The sequence below is a fragment of the Pimephales promelas genome, chromosome 6, assembly GCF_988280905.1.
Source record: "Pimephales promelas chromosome 6, fPimPro1.hap1.1, whole genome shotgun sequence".
NCBI lineage: Eukaryota > Metazoa > Chordata > Actinopteri > Cypriniformes > Leuciscidae > Pimephales > Pimephales promelas.
Genome location: NC_142774.1, coordinates 14,890,001 through 14,912,229, shown reverse-complemented (window position 1 = coordinate 14,912,229; position 22,229 = coordinate 14,890,001). Strand labels below are relative to the sequence as shown.

Here is a 22,229-nt window from a genome sequence, read left to right as displayed (position 1 = left end):
ATAAAAAAAAAAAAAATCAAGCACAATGCTCTCTCACACCATTCCTGATTTCTAACACACACTTCACAGTGGTTCAGAGTGGCTCTGCTGCACTCTGTATGTGTTTCCGACGTCTCCGGGCGCGTTCATATGTGAATTGTGCAACCTTATTTCGTCCATTAGATCAAAAGATCTGAAAAAGCCCATACATTTACCCACCCATAGACCCTACCCTCGAAGAAATCACGACTGACGTGGTTGAAAGTCGACAAAAGAGACTGATTAAAATACCAGGTGTACACGGGAATGTGTATCCCTCATCTACTTGTGATCCGATTGACCAAAAAGCATCTTAATACCAAGTGTAAACAGGGCCAAGGTATCCTCAAGGTGGTCTCGGACCATGTTTGTTGTTTTGTTTGAACTAAATTAATTCGCCTTTGGCTAAGCCACGCCCTAGAATGTAGATTTCCCAATCACATCGCAGCCAAGAACGAGCTCCCACAGAGGTCCGACACTTTTTCACAGAGCACCATTGACTTTCAACACAGGTGTCTCATATTTTTGGTCTCGGCAGGCTATTACCGTCGTAGTTTTATCAAAAATATGGTTAACGTTGTGTCTGGGGCATTTGTAACACAGATACGCGTTTCCCAGAGAGGTTGGAGGGAGGTGTCCGTTTTTTCCCTTCCCAAAACCGAAGTAAAATCCTGACAAGTGTCGTCTTTGGATTAAACTGTATGGACGTCCTCAGTCAGCTAAACCCCGCAAAGATCAACAAGCATATCTTTTTTTTACTTCCAACCTTACTGTGAGTGTGAAGTTATACTAGTTAGACCGTTTTATAATGATTTAGGTTATGATTTCGGTTTTCATACCGGTTGTTGATACGCTAGCACACGCTGCTAATAAATACAACGTTATACTCGTGTAGTCCGTTTGCTTTGTGATAACGATTATAGAAGTGAATAGACCTACCCAGCTTTACATGAACAGTGTTGCTCCCTGACATTGTTAGTCCCAGCCTCCGTCTCGATTAGTAGAAAATGCGGTGGTTCATTTTTTGACTGTGACCGGTAACGTTATGCTTTTGCCTCTATTTGGATGCCTTGTTGTTTCTTGCGTTTCACCTTTATGTCTTGAATATAGCCTTCGAACGCATATTGCAGCCCCTTTTGCCTACTTCTGTCGGACACTTTATTTGCTGCTTTATAAAAGTTTGATAACATTTCACCTGGAAGAGCTGTCACAGCATAAGCCATGTTGATACCAAACCAGAGCCCAGATGAAGTTTGACGGACGTAGCAACAGTAACTATGGGGGGCGGGGCTTAGCCAAAGGTGAATTACTATGTTCAAACAGCATATTCCTACATGAACAAAACTATAAAGAGAAAATGCATCAGGTTCTGACTGCACTAGACACAAGTTTTTCGTTGCGACTTGAGAAGGAATGATTTGTTTCTTAAACAAAGGTTGGTAAGGAAAAGGAAGTAAAGAAGTTTGGCTAAAACTTCTCCAACTGTGAGGCTAATTGCCAAAAGGGTGAAAATGATATTTGAGTCATTCAGCGTGCAGTTAAAAACACACACACAAACACTTTGAATATCTCAAGTTTTTGACATGCTGCCAACCCTCTCCTCCCTAATGAAAGTCTTTTGGGTAATGGCTTTTACCCACCTCTCTCTTAATTTGTCATTTGTCTATAATCAACACAACCAGAGTAAATTCAGCAAGGATGCAAGGACACTGAAGATTGTGTCTCTAAGGAATCTTTGTAATAGGAGGTTAACTGCATCAAGTCTCACAATCAAAACTGAAAATACAAATGCAAATAAATTCAATGTACTCGCTATCACTCCTCAAAATAAACAATGTGCTGTGATGTCTATCTTTCCTGTTTTTTGAAGTCATTTGATCATAATTTGATAACTGTGTGTGTGTAGTGTTGCAGCCAACAGCAAACAAAACCTGATGACAGTGGCAAACCTGGGTGTAGTGTTTGGCCCCACACTCATGAGGCCGCAGGAAGAGACGGTTGCAGCCATTATGGACCTCAAGTTCCAGAACATTGTGGTGGAGATTCTCATAGAACAGCATGAAAAGGTAAGACTTCTCAAAACTAGTGAGGTGCCCAAAATGTTGTCTGGGTTTGCAGAGCGCTATGTTTAAAGACACAACTACACCACAGAGAGCATCAAGCAGCTAATGAAATATATTTATTTGATCAATGTTTGATTTTGAACTTTTCTATAAGGCATTGTCCTTGCAGAAGTTGTTGTGTTTCTCTTCACAGCCAGGAGGGGGAACCATGTGTTTTGACTGTACTTTGCTCAGTTAGCTTCTCTTCTCTGATGGCTCAAATACAGTTGGACTTCCATACTCATTTGACTAAAATACAGGTTAAAACACTGACTTAATCAGCTTTAGATGACAGTAATCTGGTTAATCCTAAAATGGGGTTTATTCTGAGGGACAAAGGGAGAAAGAGTGAGATTATTTCATAATCTCTGAATTATTTAGCCTGCATTTGAAACAAACTGATGGATTGCTTTCATACTATGCCCAATGGTTGTGACCAATGATCATATCTAGTCATCACTTTTGCTGGATAAATGTCCACTGTTTCATTTTATCTTTTGTAAACTGATCTTGAAATGTAAAAAAAAAAAAAATCATAATAATAATAATTAAGATTTCATTTGAATAATAAAATGTTGACATAACAACAGGGGAATTTGTTTGCATTTATCATTAACCATTTTTTTTAGAGACATACATGCAGCCAAACAAAATGTTGTTAACATTATGACTGTTTTATTACCCATTACGATATTGTAAATAATACTCACTCAGTTTGTGTGCTTGGTGTATATAAAATAATAATGCTAAAATATTGTCGATGTTCTTGTGTTCTGAAAAGCACCCTGAAGCAGCATCCAGAATCCCATAGATGGGCGGATTAATGTTTAATATACAGCATTTCTAGACAAAATTATATTGCATATGACCTTGATTTTGTTTTGAGGCAAGTTAAAATAGGTGGGCAAAATGTTGAGATTCAGAAGGAATGACTCTGCAGAGCTGCAGACCGATTAGCTCCTCTCCAGACTGCTGATACCCTCAGATGCACTCAACAGACAGTGTTTTGCATTCAGGTCCATCTGTAGAGAGAGATAGAAAGAGTAGTTGGAAAAGTTGCGAGACAAAGAAGAGACGAGGGGGGAAAGTGTGTAGACTGAGGGCAAAGAGAGAGTAGGGTTAGAGTGTAACAAGAGAGAGACCGATCTGGAAGGAGATAGACGAGGAAGAAAGTATGTGACCGGGAGAGAGAGCATATGCGTAATTTATGGATGTGTCCCCACCACTTTTTGCCAGGGTCAATATAGTCCCCACCACTTTTGAAACATCTCGCGTCACAGACGTAACCAATACAAATAAATAAAACATCTTCATTTAACTAGTAGAGCATTCATTTTGTTCGTTTGTTAAATAAGAGGCGATCTAGCGCTGAAATGTGTTGTTTTTTAAATCAAGTGATCGTTGCCGCTGCGATCAGTGTTGTGGACACAGTGATCTCTTGTGGCTCATGCTGCCGCGCGCACAGTCTTCACACAGACGCGCACTTTAATCCGTTGCGAAGACTCTCTATTCGTTCTGGTGAAATCACAAATGCAAACAAAAGTGTTCCTGCTTGATATACAACCACTTATAAACATAATCGGTTTTAATGAGGAAAAATAAAACTATACGAGTGCTGATTAGAACCCACAACATCTGACGCGATTGGCAAAAGTTCTGCCACTGGACCATTAAAATACATACAAATAATAGTCACACATTAGATCTTATTTAATGACAAATTAAATATAGTGTACTATTTAAATCGGTTGCTGGACATCGGTTTGTTATTGTACATAGTTGTACATCTGATTAACATTGTATTAGCAACCAATCTATACCTACCTGTCCCACCCACTTTTTAAAGCAAAGTTACGCCACTGAGAGAGAGGAATGGGCAAAGATGGAAAAAGAGAGAAAGAGAGAGAGAGCAGGCTTTGCTGTAGTCTGCAGAATTTCACAACTGTATCAGATTTCTATCCCATCTACCGGCTCCCTCATTCCTTTGTTTATCCCTGTCGGGAGTTTCGCACTTCTGTTAACCTCCGTCACTCACACTGCCCGTCTGGGGTTCAAATTTAAACACTGCGTGACTGTAATGAAGTCGACACTATTATGAAAACTTGTTCCCTGTGTTGTCGCTGAACGGCTGCCACTCGTTCAAATGCATGTCAGTTTCAGCTTCTCACAATAAACTGGGCAATGTGCCTTGGTTATCTTATTTAGGCTTAACTCTCATGAGAAGGTCTTTAACACCTCTTATATAGGATAAGTTCACATAAAACGTCAAGTTTGTTTATTTACTCATTTTCCATCTTTTCATAAACTTTTTCTGTAGAAGTGTTGAAAAATGTCCATGCTACTGTCTTCCAAGTAAATGCTGAAAAAGGCCCAGACACAACAAACCAATTTCAAAGAACTAGCACCAATGAAACTCCACTATGGTGTCGTCTGCTTCTGGACATAAAAATGTGTACCTTAACGCAACCCAAAGACTACAACCAACAAGGTCTTACGTTTTGCACTTGAGTGGAAATAACCAGCTGGTGGCAGTAGTTTATATTTATCGTTCAAAAAGGAAAGAGCTAGGACTGCAGCTGACAACCGTAAACAAAGCAGTGGTTTCGTTTGCTTGCTTTCATCACTTCGGTTTTGATACTTGTGGATTGGTTTAAGCTTAACAGCCAATGAGAACAGGCCCTCCCAGCGATTCAACATGCTTTCCGTGTGTTCCGAAGTCAAATAAACCAAAATTTCTGCAATTGAAAATATTAAGTTGAAGCAAAGAAAATAAAATAATTTTCAGCAGAAATGGTGTTAGACTGAAATCATTGACTGAAAATATTGAGTTTAGTTATGCTTCTCCAATGACGTGGATGTAGTGTTTGGCCCCACACTCATGGGGCCACATGAGAAATGGATTTGGCCATTACGGACCTCAAATTCCAGAACTTGTGGTGGAGATTCTCATAGAACAGCATGAAAAGGTGAAACTTCTCACTGGAGATGCGTCGCCATCTCTCAAAACTAGTGAGCTGCGCAAAATGTTGTCTAGGTTGGCAGCTGGCTAGGTTTAAACATAGATATGTATATAAAGGCTAGATGTGTCGTCAGCGCTGCTGGCCAATGGAGGTCGTCGTCTGCACCTGGCGGCCATCTTGTCACAGGTAGCTCGCTCACTCGTAACATTGTGGTAATGGTACATGTACTATTTAAATGACCATAACTTGCTCAATTTTCTACCGATTTTCAAACGGTTTGGTTTGTTATAATCGTCAGAGATGTAGCTATGACACAGCATACTTATGAATAATAAGTGTATAAATAAATAATCATCCAGATAATTATAGCCACATTAATAACGTTTGTAAGAAACCAAACCGTTTGTAAATCCGTCAAGATTTCAACGAGATAAGAGTATTTGTGTTTATGCTGACCACTCATCTTACATCAGCTTGTCTGTGACAAGATGGCCGCCGGTGATGACGATAGAAACTCCGCCGTAACACATCTAGCCTTTATATACATATCTATGGGTTTAAAGACACAACTACGCATCAGAGAGCATCACATTACAGACAGCAAGTGAAATCTCACAGTGACCAAAAATGGTGTTGGCGTAGCAAAATGTAAACTTGGTTTGACTGTAAAATTGAGAGGCTTTTTGCCCAAAGAACTTATACAGCTGGTTTAATTTTTACACGGCACCCTGGACAGCACACATTTCAAATACCCGAATATCCAAATTTAGTTATTGAAACTTTATTTTTAGTTTTGGTTTTCTGTAAAAAAAAAAATAATAATAATTTATCTTTGATGAATCATTACTTTTATAGTGAGGTACAGAGTGAATTCTTGTTATTCTTTCCTTGAAAGTCTTGCTGTCAATTGTCAAGTCATAATCACCATTCTCTATATAGAAAAGAGCAGCTTGGACATTCTACTATAAATAACTCATGTTGTGTTCCACGTAAAGAAGAAAATCATACGGGTTTTGAAATACATGAGTGTGGATTGACTATTCCTTTAAGATACAGGTCTCGAGCACATCCAGAATCTTTATTTGCTTAGTTTTTTTTCTACCACACATTCGCACTTGCACTCGCACTCACACTCGAATACATAATCATTTTATTCCCCTGCAGGTATCGGCTGTAAACAAACGGTTTACTTGATTTTTTTATATGCACACAACATACTCAGTCTAGCCAGCAAATCCCAGTAACTTTTTGTTCTTTTAGATATTCGGGGATGCTCCGAGCAGCTCTCCATGCTTAGCAACTACACCCCTCTCTGCGCCAACCAGACAGTCCAAGAGGCTCAGCCGGCAGAATCGCCCGCTGGCTGTGTACAACCCGCAGGTGCTGGATATTCAAACAGGTACGGGAGACTAATCGGGTTTAAGCACAGTGAGGTTATGGGAAAAGCACAAGGAACTCTAGCTTTCAGATACATTTAATATTAAATAAATAATGACATAACATAGGGCCTTTATCAATGGAAAGAGAAAGATAACACAGAACCACACAGACTCTCACAGATATTGCACCAGAAAGGCATAAAATACTGGCCTGTGCCTGGAGATATGATGTATAATATATAAATTATTAAAATATATATATTTTTATATATATACTTTGCAGCAATTCATAATGTTTATTTGTATAAACCTGGTTGTAAAATAACCTTTTTTTCTTCAGTGCTTTTGCAGTTGGTTTATTTCCATGTGGACATTGGTTGTTTGTCTTAGTTGAGGGTTCATGACCATGTAAGACTACTGAGCTATCAGATGTGATGCTCTGCTGAAACATGATGATTACCCATTGTCACTCTGGGCTACAGGATGTAGTTTGCCAGTCCATATTTAGGTGGATAACTGATGCTTTGGGGGCCCTGGACTTCGTAGAAATGTGTCTCCCAGTTCTCTATTTGGATTTGTTATGCCACCCAACAGGAATAATTTCAGACTGGGATCAGTGCAGGATTAGGCTAGGTTTTGAGCAAAGGTTTTTATTTTATTTTTAGGACAGAACAAAGCAGATCATATTTCCAGTTTTACTTTTCAGTTAAAGAATTATGTGGTTTCAGTATTAGGGTCCATTTCTCACTTGCCTATTGCCTTTGCTTGTTAGCATGCATACAGTATTACTAGGATATTGGGTGTTTATTAGTAGGCTACTTATAAAGCACATATTAATGCCTTATTCTGAATGACCATATTCTACATCCCTTCCAACACCATATCCAACACCCAAACTTAACTACCTTACTAACTATTACTAAGCAGTTTATTGAGGCAAATGTGGTAGTTAATAGTTAGTTAGTTAATAGTGAGAGTTGGACCATAAACTAAATTGTGAACGATGTTTCTTCCACACTACAGATGTGCAGGTATACTGAAACAAGTATTGGCTCTTTTTACAAAGTAAATAAGTACATTGTCACAAGGCTTTCCAAAATGTGCTGGGTTTTGAAAACGCCGCAGTTTTCAGAGTCAGATTAACCACACTTTTCTACACAAAATAGTAAATTCTGGTTATTTGTTTAGTAAAGATCCACTGCCAAAACACACACACACACACACACACACACACACATACACAAGGTGGAAAAACTATAAATGTGTGTATTTTTGCTGGATTCATTCAAGGCAAAGCATCATTATTAATCTCTACATAAGCATTTCCTCTATGCATTTTAGTTTTAGTTTGTGTGGGATAGGGCTGTGCTATGGAGTTAATATAATGCCACATAGTTTTGCAAAAGAAAATACAGTTTTGAGCAAAAAAAAAGTTTTGATCACAAAAATAAAGAATTGCAAAGGGGAAATTTGCAAACTAAAATAAAGAATTGCAAATATTAAGTGCAAAAATCATCAATGACCAGATGTAATCCTATTTTATCTCTGCAGCATATTTTTCATACTCATACCTAGTAAGTCATTTGCGACGCTCCTTTTATTCTGCATTTCAGTCAAGTGTGGACCCGCAATACCGTTTTTGCTCTGCGTTTCTCTTCATGGTGCTGTTTTGACATAGAGGTGGGGTCAAGAATCTGTGAAGTCACGTCATCGGCAGGAGACTTTTTGCAGTACTTTATTTTATTTTACCATTCTTTATTTTAGTTTGGAAAACTTTATATGTATATTATTTTTGTTTTGCAAAAATAAAAATAAATCTTTTGCAATACTGTATTATTTTGCAAAACTATGTGGCATTATATTGACTCCATACTGTGCCGGTAAACTTGACAACCGCATCAGTGGCTGAGTAGCACCGACGGTGGTCCCCCGAATATCAGCGAATTTAACAATATTCCATTCGACATGGAATATCTTGTTTCTTTTTCCAAATCGTCACTCACGTCTTGCCCATTTTCACAGGAAATTATAAGCGTTTCTTTGCTTTTAATTTGTTCTGCAGTATTTTTTACTTTACCACAGTAAAAATGCTAATAAAGACCTAAAACCTTTCTGCTTGCACATTGCACATTGTAAGGCTTGTCAAGTTTATTTGTATAGTGCATTTCACACACGCTTTGGATTTTTGTTTTGCTTTCTCTGGCAACACAAAATCAAGCATAGCCCCAAATGTCTTGACACTGCAGAAGATACAATTCGCTCTTCAGACCTTTCTGAAGTTTCAGTTGCTTGGAACATCAGGAGAAAGCATGAAGATATTAGAAAAGAGAATGACTGTCTCTTTCCTGCTTGTGTGTCCCATATCCCTCTCAAAGCGAAGAGCAGTTGGCTATATGACACATCTTTGTGGGGAAATGTAAATAATAAATAATGTTTTGTTTTTTAAATAATATGTAACTTTCTTATATTTTTTTAGGTTACCAATATTTACTGATATTTATTTCAATGTTTTACAGGCTGTAGTGTGGTGTTTTACTGACGGAATTGCTAAAATAAACACATGCGTCTGTTACAAAATGGAGGTTTAAGCTGCCACCCAGTTACCACTGCGGTGGTGAAAAACTGCCACTGTAACAGCCCTAGTGTGGGATATGTAAAACACTGCAGAATGGAGCAGTGCAAACTACATTACACTCTAAACAATGCTGGGTTTTTTTAACCCAATGGACAAACCCAAATGTTGGGTTAAAAATGTCATTTAAAATTTTAACCCAACTTCAACTTTCACTTTCAACTGTACATTCTTTCATTCATTTTAACCCAAATTTTGGGTTTGTCCATATTTGACAGAAATTTTGGGTTTAAACAACCCAGCATTGTTTAGAGTATAGACTCAACGGCAAAACCTGCAAACCATGAGAAAGGGTTGTTACTCATTTCACATGTGAAGGGGGCATTTATGTGGAGAAAACTACACAAGTCATTGCTTATGCAAAAACAAACCAGAAACATCACAAAATTACCTCATTTAAAGTTAGAATTAAAACACTTTATACCCAAATGTCAAAAAAAGTTACTCGAATCAATGATCAGCACTAATAAAGCCCCATTCTTACAGATCATTAACTAAAAAAAGTTGGTTTAGGGTTTAGTTACCCTTTAAGGTTGCAGCAGAAAGAGCAAATAAAAATAGTTTTTAATAACAATTAGTGTTACCATTGGGGCACATTGAGATGCTCGCAAGTGAGCCACCACGTCCAGGTGACCATTCGAACCCTCCGCTTGTAATGGCTCAAACATGTGAGGTCTGATGAAATGGTCCTCTGTATGCCCCTGTTCTTCATCATCCTCCTCCTCCTCCTGCTGCTGCAGGAAGGGGACTGCTGACGGTGTTTCAGGCAGCGAGTAATCCTCAACAAACGATTGTAAACTTGCGTTAAGATCTGCCTCCATTTCTGAATGAAAAGCCTACTTTTCTAGATCCAATCAGCCTCGCCCACGATTTTGCCTCATTTACTATTTCGTTTCTCTCAGAAATAAGTCAGAACACTGGAGAAAAGTAGTTTGCTTGGATATAAGATGGAATAGGGACTTCTATCTTTTTTAATGAATTTGGGTTATCAGTTTCTATTACCTTTAATTTTTACCTTTTTGCTTAAATTTATATGGCAACAGTCCCATTGTTTGGATACACAAGTGTGGTAAAACCAAATAATGAACCTGTCGGTTCAAAAATAAATAACTTCAATTAATGTCTGCAATGGCTTAAAGATTGACAAAGGATGAGAAAAGAATCAGAATATCACCTCAAAAAGAAAACAAAAAACACATTTAATGTATTTTAAAAGAAACTGTTTTTTTTTTTTTTACTTTTAAGCATCTTTTACTAGTTAGATAATGATGCAATGTATTTCTTAATTTCTTCCATGCCATTCTCTCCCTTGTTCCGACAGTCGCTCCATCCTTTGAGAGTCCAGCCCTGGGTAATGATGAGACATCAGTGGTCAGTGATGAGTCGGTCTCCTCCCAGTCCTCGAACGCCTCTGGAACGCCCCCTGAGAAATCCAAGAATCATCATGCCACCATTAGCACATCCATGCTAGAGAGCACTGGGTATGTAGCAAAGACTCGTCTTTCCAAAAGCGTTGTCATAATAAGCATTGCTTATGTGTTGAATGGATAAAAAGGTATTTAATGTGATTTAAGAGTCATGCGTTAACATTTTAAAATAGAGTATTAAGAATTTAAATCTTACGTTCAGAATAACCACTCTTTTCCTCTAATGATTTTAAATGTCAAATTCTACCTCTGTGCTGCTTTTGCAATGTAAAGTCAGAACAACAGATCGTACTTTTAAAGTTACAAGTTTTCAAATAAATACTCCCAGTATTTGCAAATTAACGAGTTAGTTGCTAGTAAGTTACTATTAGTTAGTAGAATGTCTAAAGTGGACTATCAAAACAATGTGTAACCTAAAGTAAACCTTATATAATCATGCCATTGAAATCTCAGCGCATGTTAGTGCTAAACTGTTTAACAGTCTCCTGCAAGTCAGAAGCAGGGCTATTATTGTTACCTAAAATAAAACAGTTTTATTTTATTTTCTTTTTTTTCTTTTTTCTTGCTACATTGTTACTACTAAAACATTTTTGTTGATTGAAATAAATCAAATGAAATCTATTAAATGAAAAACTTAAAATAAACAAATTAGAAATGTTGCCTTAGCGACTTACTGAAATAAGTTAAAACTGCTAACTGAACTTAAACCAAAACTATTATTTTTAATAACCTACCTAAATTATTAAGTAATGTCAGGAAAAAAAATAAATAAAATAAAACTACTAAAAATGACAAAAGCACATAATTACTAAAAATGTTGCTAAAATTAAAATGAAAACTGGACAAATATGACTAATAGCAATACCAATTCAAAATAATAAGAAAAACTTTAATAGTATAAAAATGATGCTAAAATAACACGGGTCAGAAAAAAAAAAAGCTTCACAAATATTGTAGGCATAACTTGACCATCCCTTCAGCGCTACCTTATTCACTTTCATAGTCTTTGTGTGTGTGTGTGTGTGTGTGTGTGTGTGTGTTGGTATTTGGTTCTGTTTCTGAGTTCAAGCCTGTGCTTGTCAACTTGATTTAGTTCTTGGGCTAAGAGTCTTATCCTGTGCCAGTGTTATTTGCCAGAGGTTTTGCCTTTGGTTTCTCAGTTCTTTCACAGCCCTTCAGATGTTGTGTGTTTGTCTGGGACTCATGTGTTGAATCCTAATAGGGGCCCACCACTTTCTGCAGAGTCACCTGGAAATAAACTTTATGTGTCCAAACATCTGTTCACTGTTTCTACCACCCCACTCCAAATTTGGATACATTTTGTTCTGACTCATTTCCACAAACCACAACCTCCATCCATTCCTGCACCCCCTTTATTCTTTCAACTACCCATTCACGTGCTCACAGTTTCCCTTTTCCCTTATACTGTACATTCGAGCTTTGATCGCATTCTGCTCTCTTCTTGGCCTGCGGTCCTCTGTGCAGACGGCACTGGTCTTATATAACCCTCTGCTTCTCTCCCTGCCGTTTCCCACTCTCTGCCATCAGAGGAAGCGGCTCCCTGTGTGCCTGTAAATCCTGCCTGCTGTTTGTCCGAGGGACAGGTGGCCACAGCACTACCCCGTAAACACTATTGACACAGAGAGATGTTCGCCTTGTTTACCCTTCTAGCCGGCGCTGTCGCTTACAGAGCTACTCCTGTCCATATGTCACGAGGTTGTCACCTGTTTATCTGTAAATATCTCAGGCCCTGGCCTTGAAGAAGAGCACAGATCACAGTGATGCTGTAGTAAATGCTGAATCGTGCTATATCGCACTTGATGAAGCTTTGAATTTTGACAGACCACCATGTAATTGATGAGACGTTTGTATTCTTGCCTTGTTTGACATAATGTATTACAAGCAATAAACATATAGGGCCCTATTTTAACGATCTGAAACGCAAGTGTCAAAGCGCAAGTAACTTTGTGGGAGGAACTCTGTTGCTATTTAACCGGCGGGATAAATGCCTCTTGCACCTGGCGCAAATCTAAAAGGGGTTGGTCTGGAGTAGCTTCATTATTCATTGGTGTGGTTTGGGCGTAACGGGATATCATATCACATTCCCTTTAAGAGCGTGATGAACGAGGTGCGCTTGTTCCGTGGCGCAATACTATTATAACGGCGCATTTACCAGGCACGCTTCAATCGGTTCACGGCCAAGGAGATCGACGTTCTCATCAGGGCCGTAAAAGAAAGAGAAGTGACATTGGGGATGAGACAAACCCACCCAAATTAGCTTCGGTTAAACATGCATATGATAATTTGGGTAAATGTGTAAGTTTTATGCCTATTTTTCCCATTGTCATGAACACAATAATAATTTCCCTCATGTTTATATATTTTTCCTTATAATAATGTATCATTTGCAAAAAGTAAAATGCATCTGTGTAGCTGAGAGAATCATCTACAGTGTATGCGTGTTTTTCTAACAGTATGTTTTCTCTATTATGGCCAAGCATGCTTAAAATAGCATATGAATGTACGCGCAACGCGCCACTGACTTAGACCGGGTTTTTTCTGGTCATTGGTGCAATTGTTTTCTGGAACTGCAAAAAAGCACCAGGGGTTGAAAAAAAAAGCACACACGCCTCCTTTTTGCGCCGACCCGCCCGGGGAGCGCAAGTTCATTTCCTAGTTTACCGATGTGCGTCTTTGGGGGGGAAAAGCCCACTTTGCGCGAGTGCAAAATAGGAATGATAAATGCGTCAGTGAATAAAGTCATTTGCGCCGGGTGCAAGATAGACCCCATAGTGCATATTGCAACATTTATAAATTGCTATTAGTCAATTAATAGGGAGATAATCGAAATCGAATTGGACCAGGAAAAATATTGTTAGATTAATCGATGCATCAGAAAAAATAATCACTACATTAATCGTTTAGAAAATAATTGTTTATCCCAGCCATAGTTGAGTTGCTAAACACATCCATTCAGGTTTTTTTTTTTTTTTTTTCATTTCTTGTTCCTCTTTCAAGGAGGACATTTTTTGAGGATCAGAAAATAAGACATAAGATGCAATTATTTGCTAAGTGTTGATTTTGAGCGCGATTTTCTTGCTGTGGCTTAGTTGTAATTGTAAAAGCAATTTTGGGGTGAAACCATTTCCCTGTGGTTCTGCTGGTTGCCAAGGCAACCATACTGGATTTTATTTATCTTTTTTTTCCCCCCTCACTTCATTTAGCTTTTCTTTAGAGTTTGACGATTCAGATTCAAAGTGTGCATGCATTGTTTTTCCTTTTTTTTTCTGGAGTGATCCTGTTACCCTGGTGACATCTGATGTGTGAGCATAACCTTGTTTTGAAATGTGTGAGTGTGAATGCTATGTATCAAGCAGCATGTTAGCTGGGATTCATGCGGCTGGTGTGAGGTTAATGAGTGGATTTGCTGCACTGCAGCGCTGCTAGAGTCTCATGCTGATGTGCAGCAGCTGAGGACTCACAGACCCACTGCAGAGTCATAAATCACCGCATCTCTCTCTATCTATACATACTGTATATCTCTTTCTCTCTCTTTCTCTGTTCCTCTGTCTCTCCTGCTGGACTATACTTCTCCTCATTTGCCCCTATCCACTATCGCTGCTTCTGCCACTATCCCAGCTTCTGAGTCCTTCACAACTCCTTACCTTCAGCACCCACACATTCCTTGTCCCCTTTCTCTTGAGATTTAAAACCAGTGTTACTCAAATAAAATCTAGAGTATGGTATGTTTGGTTTTAACAGTTATCCGGATGTTCCAGATTTAAGTGAAGTGCAATTTATGGCACTATATACATAATATACCTAATTAAGAAAACAAGTGAAAATTAGAAGTAAACTTTCATTTAAAAGATTGGGTTCAGTAAGTATTTTATTTAGCAAGAATTCATTAAATTGTTCAAAATTCACAGTAAAGACATTTATAATGTTACAAAAGATTTATATTTGAACTCTTCCCCCACCATTGGCAGATTTTCCGGCTTTCTGTGTTTTCACTGTTGTACAGTAGCGCTATTATATATCTTCTGAAAGAGAAAGAGTACTAAATCTCCTGATCAAAACATCAAACCAGACCCTTCGGAGGCGAACCGTTTGGCGAGTTTCACCATTTGCTCACTCCAGGAGCTGCACCTGGATGACGGCCGCTGTCAGTGGTACTTCCGCCTGTCCCGCGCCCAGTTTGATGACCTGTTGTCCCGCATTGGAGCGAGGATCACCCTCGCCCTCATCCACCTAATCTAGCTGTCATTTATTTTTGTTTTAATAAATAGAGCCAGCCTCCTAAAGTTATTAACATATTCTGTGATTTTTTTTTTTCTCTCTCTCACGTCCAGACACGAACTTATGCACATGTATGTTGGTTGTCTTTACATCATAATACTATTTCATATAATCTAGATATGGAATGAATAACATTCAATACAAAATGAACATGTCTCGTATATAGAAATAATGTTTTAAGTGATAACATATTTGCTTTGTTGTGCATAAGAATCCCACCATGCATTTAGTCATATTACAAAATAATTTATTGAAGCATCCAGACACTTCACCACGTGAGCAAGCAGCTAGGCTCCTGATTGGTTAATGCGGTGCGAATTGACACCAATATTCAGATTTTTCAACTCGGGCAGCAGACGTGAATTTGCGTCAAACCTGTAAATGCACAAATGGCACTAACTAAAGCTTAACGCGCCAGACGCTCAATTCGCGCCACAGGAATTTTTTTAAACGCGTCTTTGCATTGACTTAACATTGAAATCATTCGCGCCTGACGCGCTATTCGCATCCGGTGTGAATGCACCATTAGCAAAGAACTTTTTTTTTTTCCTTCCTGGTGTCTGCATACGTTCATATGGCTGACATTGGAAACAAGCTAGACAAGCCAAACACAAGCGGTCAGCTATGCCCATTACCCGACAACTGGCATCGGTTAATGTTCTGTACAGGAAACATCATTTTATTGACTATTTTATGCTACTTTAATAACATGTACTGATTAATCGATTAAAAAAGTTATTATGCTCAAAAAATATGTTGGCCTATAATTTAGATTTATGTTTTTCAATTGCAAATACAATATTTGGAAGACACAGTTTAAAGAATGAGTTTTATGTTATAGTATTAATAAAACAAACTTGTTTTAAATATACAATAACCAGGTTTACCAAATTATCATCAATAAATCCAATATATGTCAACCAATTTCATACATTTTAACCAAATGAATCTTGTTTGTTCCACAACTAGCTCTATCCAAACCAATTTCATACCTTTAACTGATTAAATTGAATTGTTTTAACAATTAACTGGTTTGCTGATTCTAAGTAGTTTTAGTAAATGTATATTGAAAATATTATTTAAATAAACTTAAATAGGTGCATTGACTTACTATGGATTTTTGTGTGTGCGTGTAGTCAATACAGTATTTCATGTTGAAATTTGCAGTGCATCTTGTGCAGTTCCTGATCCTGCTGTCAGCTATTGCAAATCTAAAGTGCTCATTTGCATTATTTGCATTTTCTAAATCCTTCAGATTCTTAGGGACGTTGGGCAGTTTTCCCCATAACCTTCACTTCTCTAACCCTCTCGGAGATTGTGGAACAGTCTGAGCAGCACAGCTTCTCTAAGAATAATGATGAAGGGGTTTGTGTGGAGGAATATACTGTATGCAGCAGAATGTATATCTGTTGTGTCTTTAACCCCTTTTTTTGTCTGTGTTGTGTTTATATGTTTTGATGTGCATAAATAGATGATATTCATATTTCTGTAGTTCAAAAAGTAGCTTAAAAGCTCAAAATAATGCAATCTGTGGATCTTAACAAAATTACATCAGTCCTAACCTGGGTCACTATTCTTTCTTCTACTTACTGACAGTATTTCAAAAATATGTGTCTTTTACTTTTTTAGGAAAGCATTACAGTATACATTTTTTTCGTGCACTTTTTGATCTACAGGATATGCTCTGCCACGGCTTCATGGATGAATAATGCCTCCCCTGCCTCACTTTCACCAGTGAAACCTGGATTAGTAGGAAAGGAAAAGAGTAAACCTGAGGAAAGGTAAGATGTAAACACACTTATCCCTGAAGAACATGTATTTTACACTCATCCATTCTCATAGAATGTAATTAATTTGTTCCAATCTGTTGATTTAAGTGTCAGGTTGGCTGGTTTTGGCTCAACCTTTATCACGAATACTCTCTCACTGTCTCATTGATTCTTTCACTCGCACTCCAAGTCTCAGTTAAGCTCTTTGCCTCAGGCTATTAACTCAATCACACATGCATTCACTCACTTGCAAAGTCTTCATCTGTCATTGTTTAGCCTCCGACTCACACACTCGCCAACTTTTCCTTTCCTCCTACATGCCGACACAACTGAGCTCTCTCTCTCTCTCGCTCTCTCTCTCTCTCTCAGCTCTATTTGTGACTCTACACCTGCACACACATTCACATACTTTCTCTCAGTCTCACACTTTCCAGACAGTGACCATTGCAATGATCTATAGTTCTGATCCAGATACAGAGATGCATCAACTTTCCATCGTATAAAACGAATGATGCCCAATGGCAGGTGATCAGACTCATTACATTTAAAGTATTTTAATCTGTTAAAAAGCTGTTGGAAAAAAATGAGTGACCTTCAGGAATGACATCTTTGTTATGTTGCAGTTGTATAGAGAACATTTTTGTTAGACCTCATGCAGTAACTTTCTGGATTCTGGGTGTCTGCCTGAATTTTAGGGCACTTTGTTTGAAGACAATATATAAAATATTCTACAAACTACTAGTGATGAGAGTCTAGAGCACATTCTTGCTCCAACTTATTTAGTAACCGCACATTGTTTCTAATAAATGGTTATATAATAATACAATCTCTAGTCATTACGTTTTTGGAATCAAAAAGGTCTTTAAAACCATTGGACATGATTTAAAGGGTTAGTTCACCCAAAAATTCTGTCAGTATTTACTCACCCTCATGTTGTTCCAACCCCGTAAGACCTTCGTTCATCTTCGGAACACAAATTAAGATATTTAAGATATCAAGATCGCTCCTGCATACTAGTCCATAGGCTTCTTGAGGGAATGACACTTACTGGCATCTAAAAGTCATCAAAGACATTGTTAAAATAGTCCAAGTGACTACAGGGGCTCAATTTTAACTTTATCAAACGACTAGAATACTTTTTGTGCGCAAAAACAAACAAAAATAACGACTTTATTTCAACCATTCACTTCCTTCTCTATGGGCCTGTAGTCAGTTAACGTAGTGTGATTGCGTAGAGCTACGTCACACGTAGGCTCACTATTGGCCGACGCTGGTCATGTGTGTGACGTACAATAACAGAAGCTTACGCTATTAAACTAGTAACCTGACTCGAGGCAGAGGGAGAAATAAACGAATAGTTGAAGTAAAGTCGTTATTTTTGTTGTTTTTGCGCACAAAAAGTGTTCTCGTCGTTTGATAAACTTAAGATTGAGCCCCTGTAGTCACTTGGACTATTTTAACGATGTCCTTTAATGACTTTTCGAGGCCAGCAAGTCATTTCCTCAAGAAGCCTATGGACTGTATGCAGGAGCGATCTTCATATCTTAAATATCTTAATTTGTGTTCCGAAGATGAACGAAGGTCTTACGGGGTTGGAACAACATGAGGATGAGTAAATACTGACAGAATTTTCATTTTTGGGTGAACTAACCCTTTAACTGACTAAAATTGCTCTTTATGAGTACAATTACAATTTGTATTTTAAAAGATTATTGAAATATGTATTCAGTTAGTATAGGAAAAGCCATTGAAATGCATTAAAAGGTGTGGAAACATTTCTCTACTTTGCTGAACATGCTCCACATTTTTGAGTAATAAATGGCAAGATATGCCTGGATGCTGCCAACACTTGCTTGAGAATTTTTCTCTGTTTGAATCATATCTGCTCTTTGATGATTATCATACTTCTCAACTTCTTCAAAGCTCAGCTGTGGGATTTTTACGGACAGACGTTAATCACACAGACTTCTTTCATTAATAACTTCGGCTGAGTCCACTTTGCGGCTAGTTGGAAAGTTGTGTCCTAATCCCCACCCTTCCGAATAGCGAGAGGTCCACTAACTGATTGCCTCCATTTTTCAGTGTCACCCTCATGAAAGCCAAGGCTGTGTACCCCTGTGAGGCTGAACACGATTCCGAACTCTCTTTCCAGGTTGGCGCAATCTTCCATGACGGTAAGTGTTAACGTTATCACTGCCACGGGCACTCACCCGAATCCACAGACATATTGGATTTGGCGGGTCCTACCAGCACAAAAAAAAAAATCTGATCTTATATCAGCATAGGTGGAGGGAGGAGAGTTGGACAGGGGTGTTAGCATCCCCTAAAATCAATTCACAAAGAACGAGAACGAGCTAGAATGACACGAGGAAATAAAGGCCTTAATCACTATCAGAGCTCCTGCCTTCTGAAACTATTATCTCACTTCAGCCGAAGCCTCTCAGCAGTCTTGCTCAATTTGACATACAATTGAGATGATTTTCAGCCAAATCACTAGTGAGCAACGCGATTTTTTTTTTTTTTGTTAATTGGCTCCCAAAATGATATGACAGATTACTGAAGTAACATTTTGTTACATTTATAAAAAAGTTTATTAAAAAGAAAATAATAGGTAACACTTTATAATAACTACACACCAATAATCATTAGTTAAGTATGAGTAAACAGTTAATTCATCATTCATAAAGCATTAATAGACATTAATAAGCAGTTTATAAATACAGCTATAAATGCTTTCTTCTTTATTTAAAAGCATATCTATTATTTGTTTAATAATTGTATTTTCATCCTTTATTAATGATCAATTTATCATTTCTAAATGAAGAATTGCCTTTTTATGAACCAGTTATTTAAGAGTTTTCAGTGGTTCATATGATTACTTATAGCGTGTAAGCAAATGATTAATAAACTATTTATTCATACATCTTATTATTCAGACATATAGTGATGATTACTTAGTGTGTTAAAAATGTCATTTAAGGTTAATTCGGGTAGTTATAAAGCATTTAGTAGTGGTCCGTTAACTTTGTTTGTGAGCTCATCTAAAGTGAGGACTATTCATGCCTTGTAAGGGCGCTTTCACATCTGAAAGTCCGCGCCAAGGTCCGAACCAAAGTTCATGTTTTGATACATTTTATACTTTCAGAAAGTTTTGATTTGGTTTCACACTGCAATGATCCTGTCGTGATCATAAATGTGGGCTGCATCTTGACATTGATTGGTTTGTAAACGGACGTGCGTCTGACGTCAGCGTGTTGTCAATTCGGCGGCGGCGGGTAACTTTGACAACATAAACGAACAGACGCATATCGTTGCATCTATATTGTTATTTTTATGGCATAATTACCTGTAGCACCAGCTATACACAAGGCTAGTTCAGATTCACCAAATGAACGTCCTTGTCGTGCGAACATTTTGTAGTCGCTGGCAGGAGAGGAGAAGATTGCAAGTTGACCTCTTATGTCGTTATTAGACCATACTTTAATTAAAAACCTCATCTCACCATGTGCAACACGGAACTTCCTGTAAAAGGTTTGAAAGTCCGAACCATACAGAAATGCTTTCACACTATAAATAAACCAAACTTTTGTTCAGTTTGATCCGGACCGAGACTACCTCTTTTCGTCAGACCAAATTTCATCTGTTTGGTCCGGACCTTGGTCCGGGGGAGGTTTCACACCTATAATTTTGATTCGGACCAAACTGAAAAGTCCAAAAGTCCAGACCAAACAGGGTAGGTGTGAAAGGGCCCTAAAGCATTTATAAAGGAAATTTAAAGGTTGTTAAATGCATCACTGTGTTGTGTTTGTTACATTTTAGATTGATTGATGAGCGTTTAAATCGCCTTAATAAATGCTTTACAAGGCATGAATAGTCCTCACTTTAGATGAGGTCACAAAATAGTTAACTGACCACTACTAAATGCTTTATAACTACCTGTATTTACAACATCTCATCCCAAGACGTCATCTAACTGACGCTTTTGCCCATACGTCAACATCCAACTTTTTAGGGTACCCTTTAACGTCAGTTAGATGACGATCTTAGGGCGTCATCCAACTGCCGCTTTATCTTTATCGTCAGTTAGATGACGCGGGCCGGTTTACTGTAGGTCTGGGGTAGGGTTAGGCTTAGATAGCATTATCTAACTGACGTTAAAGTGTACCCTAAAACATCGGATATTGACATGTGGTCAAAAGCGTCAGCTATATGACGTCTTGGGATGAGAACGGGCTGGTATTTACTACATTTACTTACAAGTGATCTTATGAATGACTGACAACTCTTAAATAACTGCATTTGTAAATAATGCTATACTTCATTTAGAAATTCTTAATTGATCATTAACAAAGTATGACAATACAATTATTAAACGCATTATAGATATGCTTATAAATCATGAAAAAACATTTATAGCTGTATTTATAAACTGCTTATTAATGTCTATTAATGCTTTATAAATTATGAATTAACTGTTTACTCATGCTTAACTAATGATTAATAGCATGCAGTTATTATAAAGTGTTACCCAATAAGGTTTAACCAGATAAATAATATTGATCTACTTTTTTAAACCAAAAATTTAAATATATTTTGTTTGACAAAATACTTTTGCTTTCTGCAATAAAAGAATGAAGATATTAGATAGAATTCTGTCTATTTTTCAGCCTCTAGTTAATTTGTATAATTTGTGATTGTAAATGTGATCTTGCTAGCACAGGATCCGCAGGATTCATCCTTTTTGTGTTTTTCACAATTGTTTCTGTCGTTCACTTGGACTTTATTTCATTATTCATCAGAGTGTTCTAAGGCATTACATTTATTGAAATGATAGGTTGTCCTTCGACAAATCATAGTAAATAACTGTACGGGCATCCCGCTGTTTGTTTATGCAGGCCTGCACACGTTACCGGTCAATTGTTCAGTATTTCTTTGCCAGTATTTCCTGGCTTATGTATAATACAGTATTTCAGCATCTTCAGTATGCAGTGATAATTAACATTCACAGTTATTAATATCCTAAGTTTAGACACAGGCTTTAAAATTATTCCGAGAGCCTCAGTACCCTTGGATTAAATCATTGCTGCTCTCATCTAAAAAAAAAAAACAATTATAAAAATAACTTTCAAACCATTGTTCACAAATCTACCACCTCTTCTATGTTTGTTTATTAAACACTTTGGCTATTAATAATGGAATAATTCTTTCAGTTACATTTACCACATTTTCCCAATTTCCTTTTGTTCTTTCTCCCCAAATTAGCACAGTAAATGCTGAAAAATCAAACTTCATCAGGCCCTGGCTGTATCTCTCTTTTTTTTTTTATTCTTATGTAAACTTTCCTATCTTACCCATTGTGGTGTAGTTGACATTCATCAGCCATGCTAACCATCCACATAAGCAATGTCTTCCATCCGATGAGGAATTCTTGCTTGTCTGACGTGCAATGTGACAGAAGAGCTGCAGTAAGACTTTTACCTGTGTGTCCGTGGTTTTGCTCTGCAGTGACACTCTCCAGGGAGCCCGGATGGCTGGAGGGTGTGCTGGAGGGAAAGCGAGGACTCATCCCTGAAAACTATGTGGAGATACTGTAACTCCGAAAAGAAAAACCCTCTTACTTCTCTATACATGGTATCCATGGTC

At 37.8% G+C, this 22,229-nt stretch overlaps 1 protein-coding gene across 2 annotated transcripts in view; it reads left to right on the top strand.

Moving 5' to 3' along the window:
• arhgap10 (Rho GTPase activating protein 10) overlaps positions 1-22,229 on the top strand; it is a 72,040-nt gene that overhangs the window by 48,802 nt on the left and 1,009 nt on the right. Inside the window, exons 18-23 of one of the 2 annotated variants that reach the window (XM_089132145.1) lie at positions 1,925-2,084; positions 6,341-6,479; positions 10,413-10,572; positions 16,494-16,598; positions 18,669-18,760; positions 22,092-22,229. The exon at positions 22,092-22,229 is cut by the window's right edge and continues 1,009 nt beyond it. In XM_089132145.1, the coding sequence (XP_088988271.1) occupies positions 1,925-2,084; positions 6,341-6,479; positions 10,413-10,572; positions 16,494-16,598; positions 18,669-18,760; positions 22,092-22,180 (745 nt within the window). In that variant the 3' untranslated portion in view covers positions 22,181-22,229. The other variant, XM_089132146.1, reaches the window with a different exon arrangement.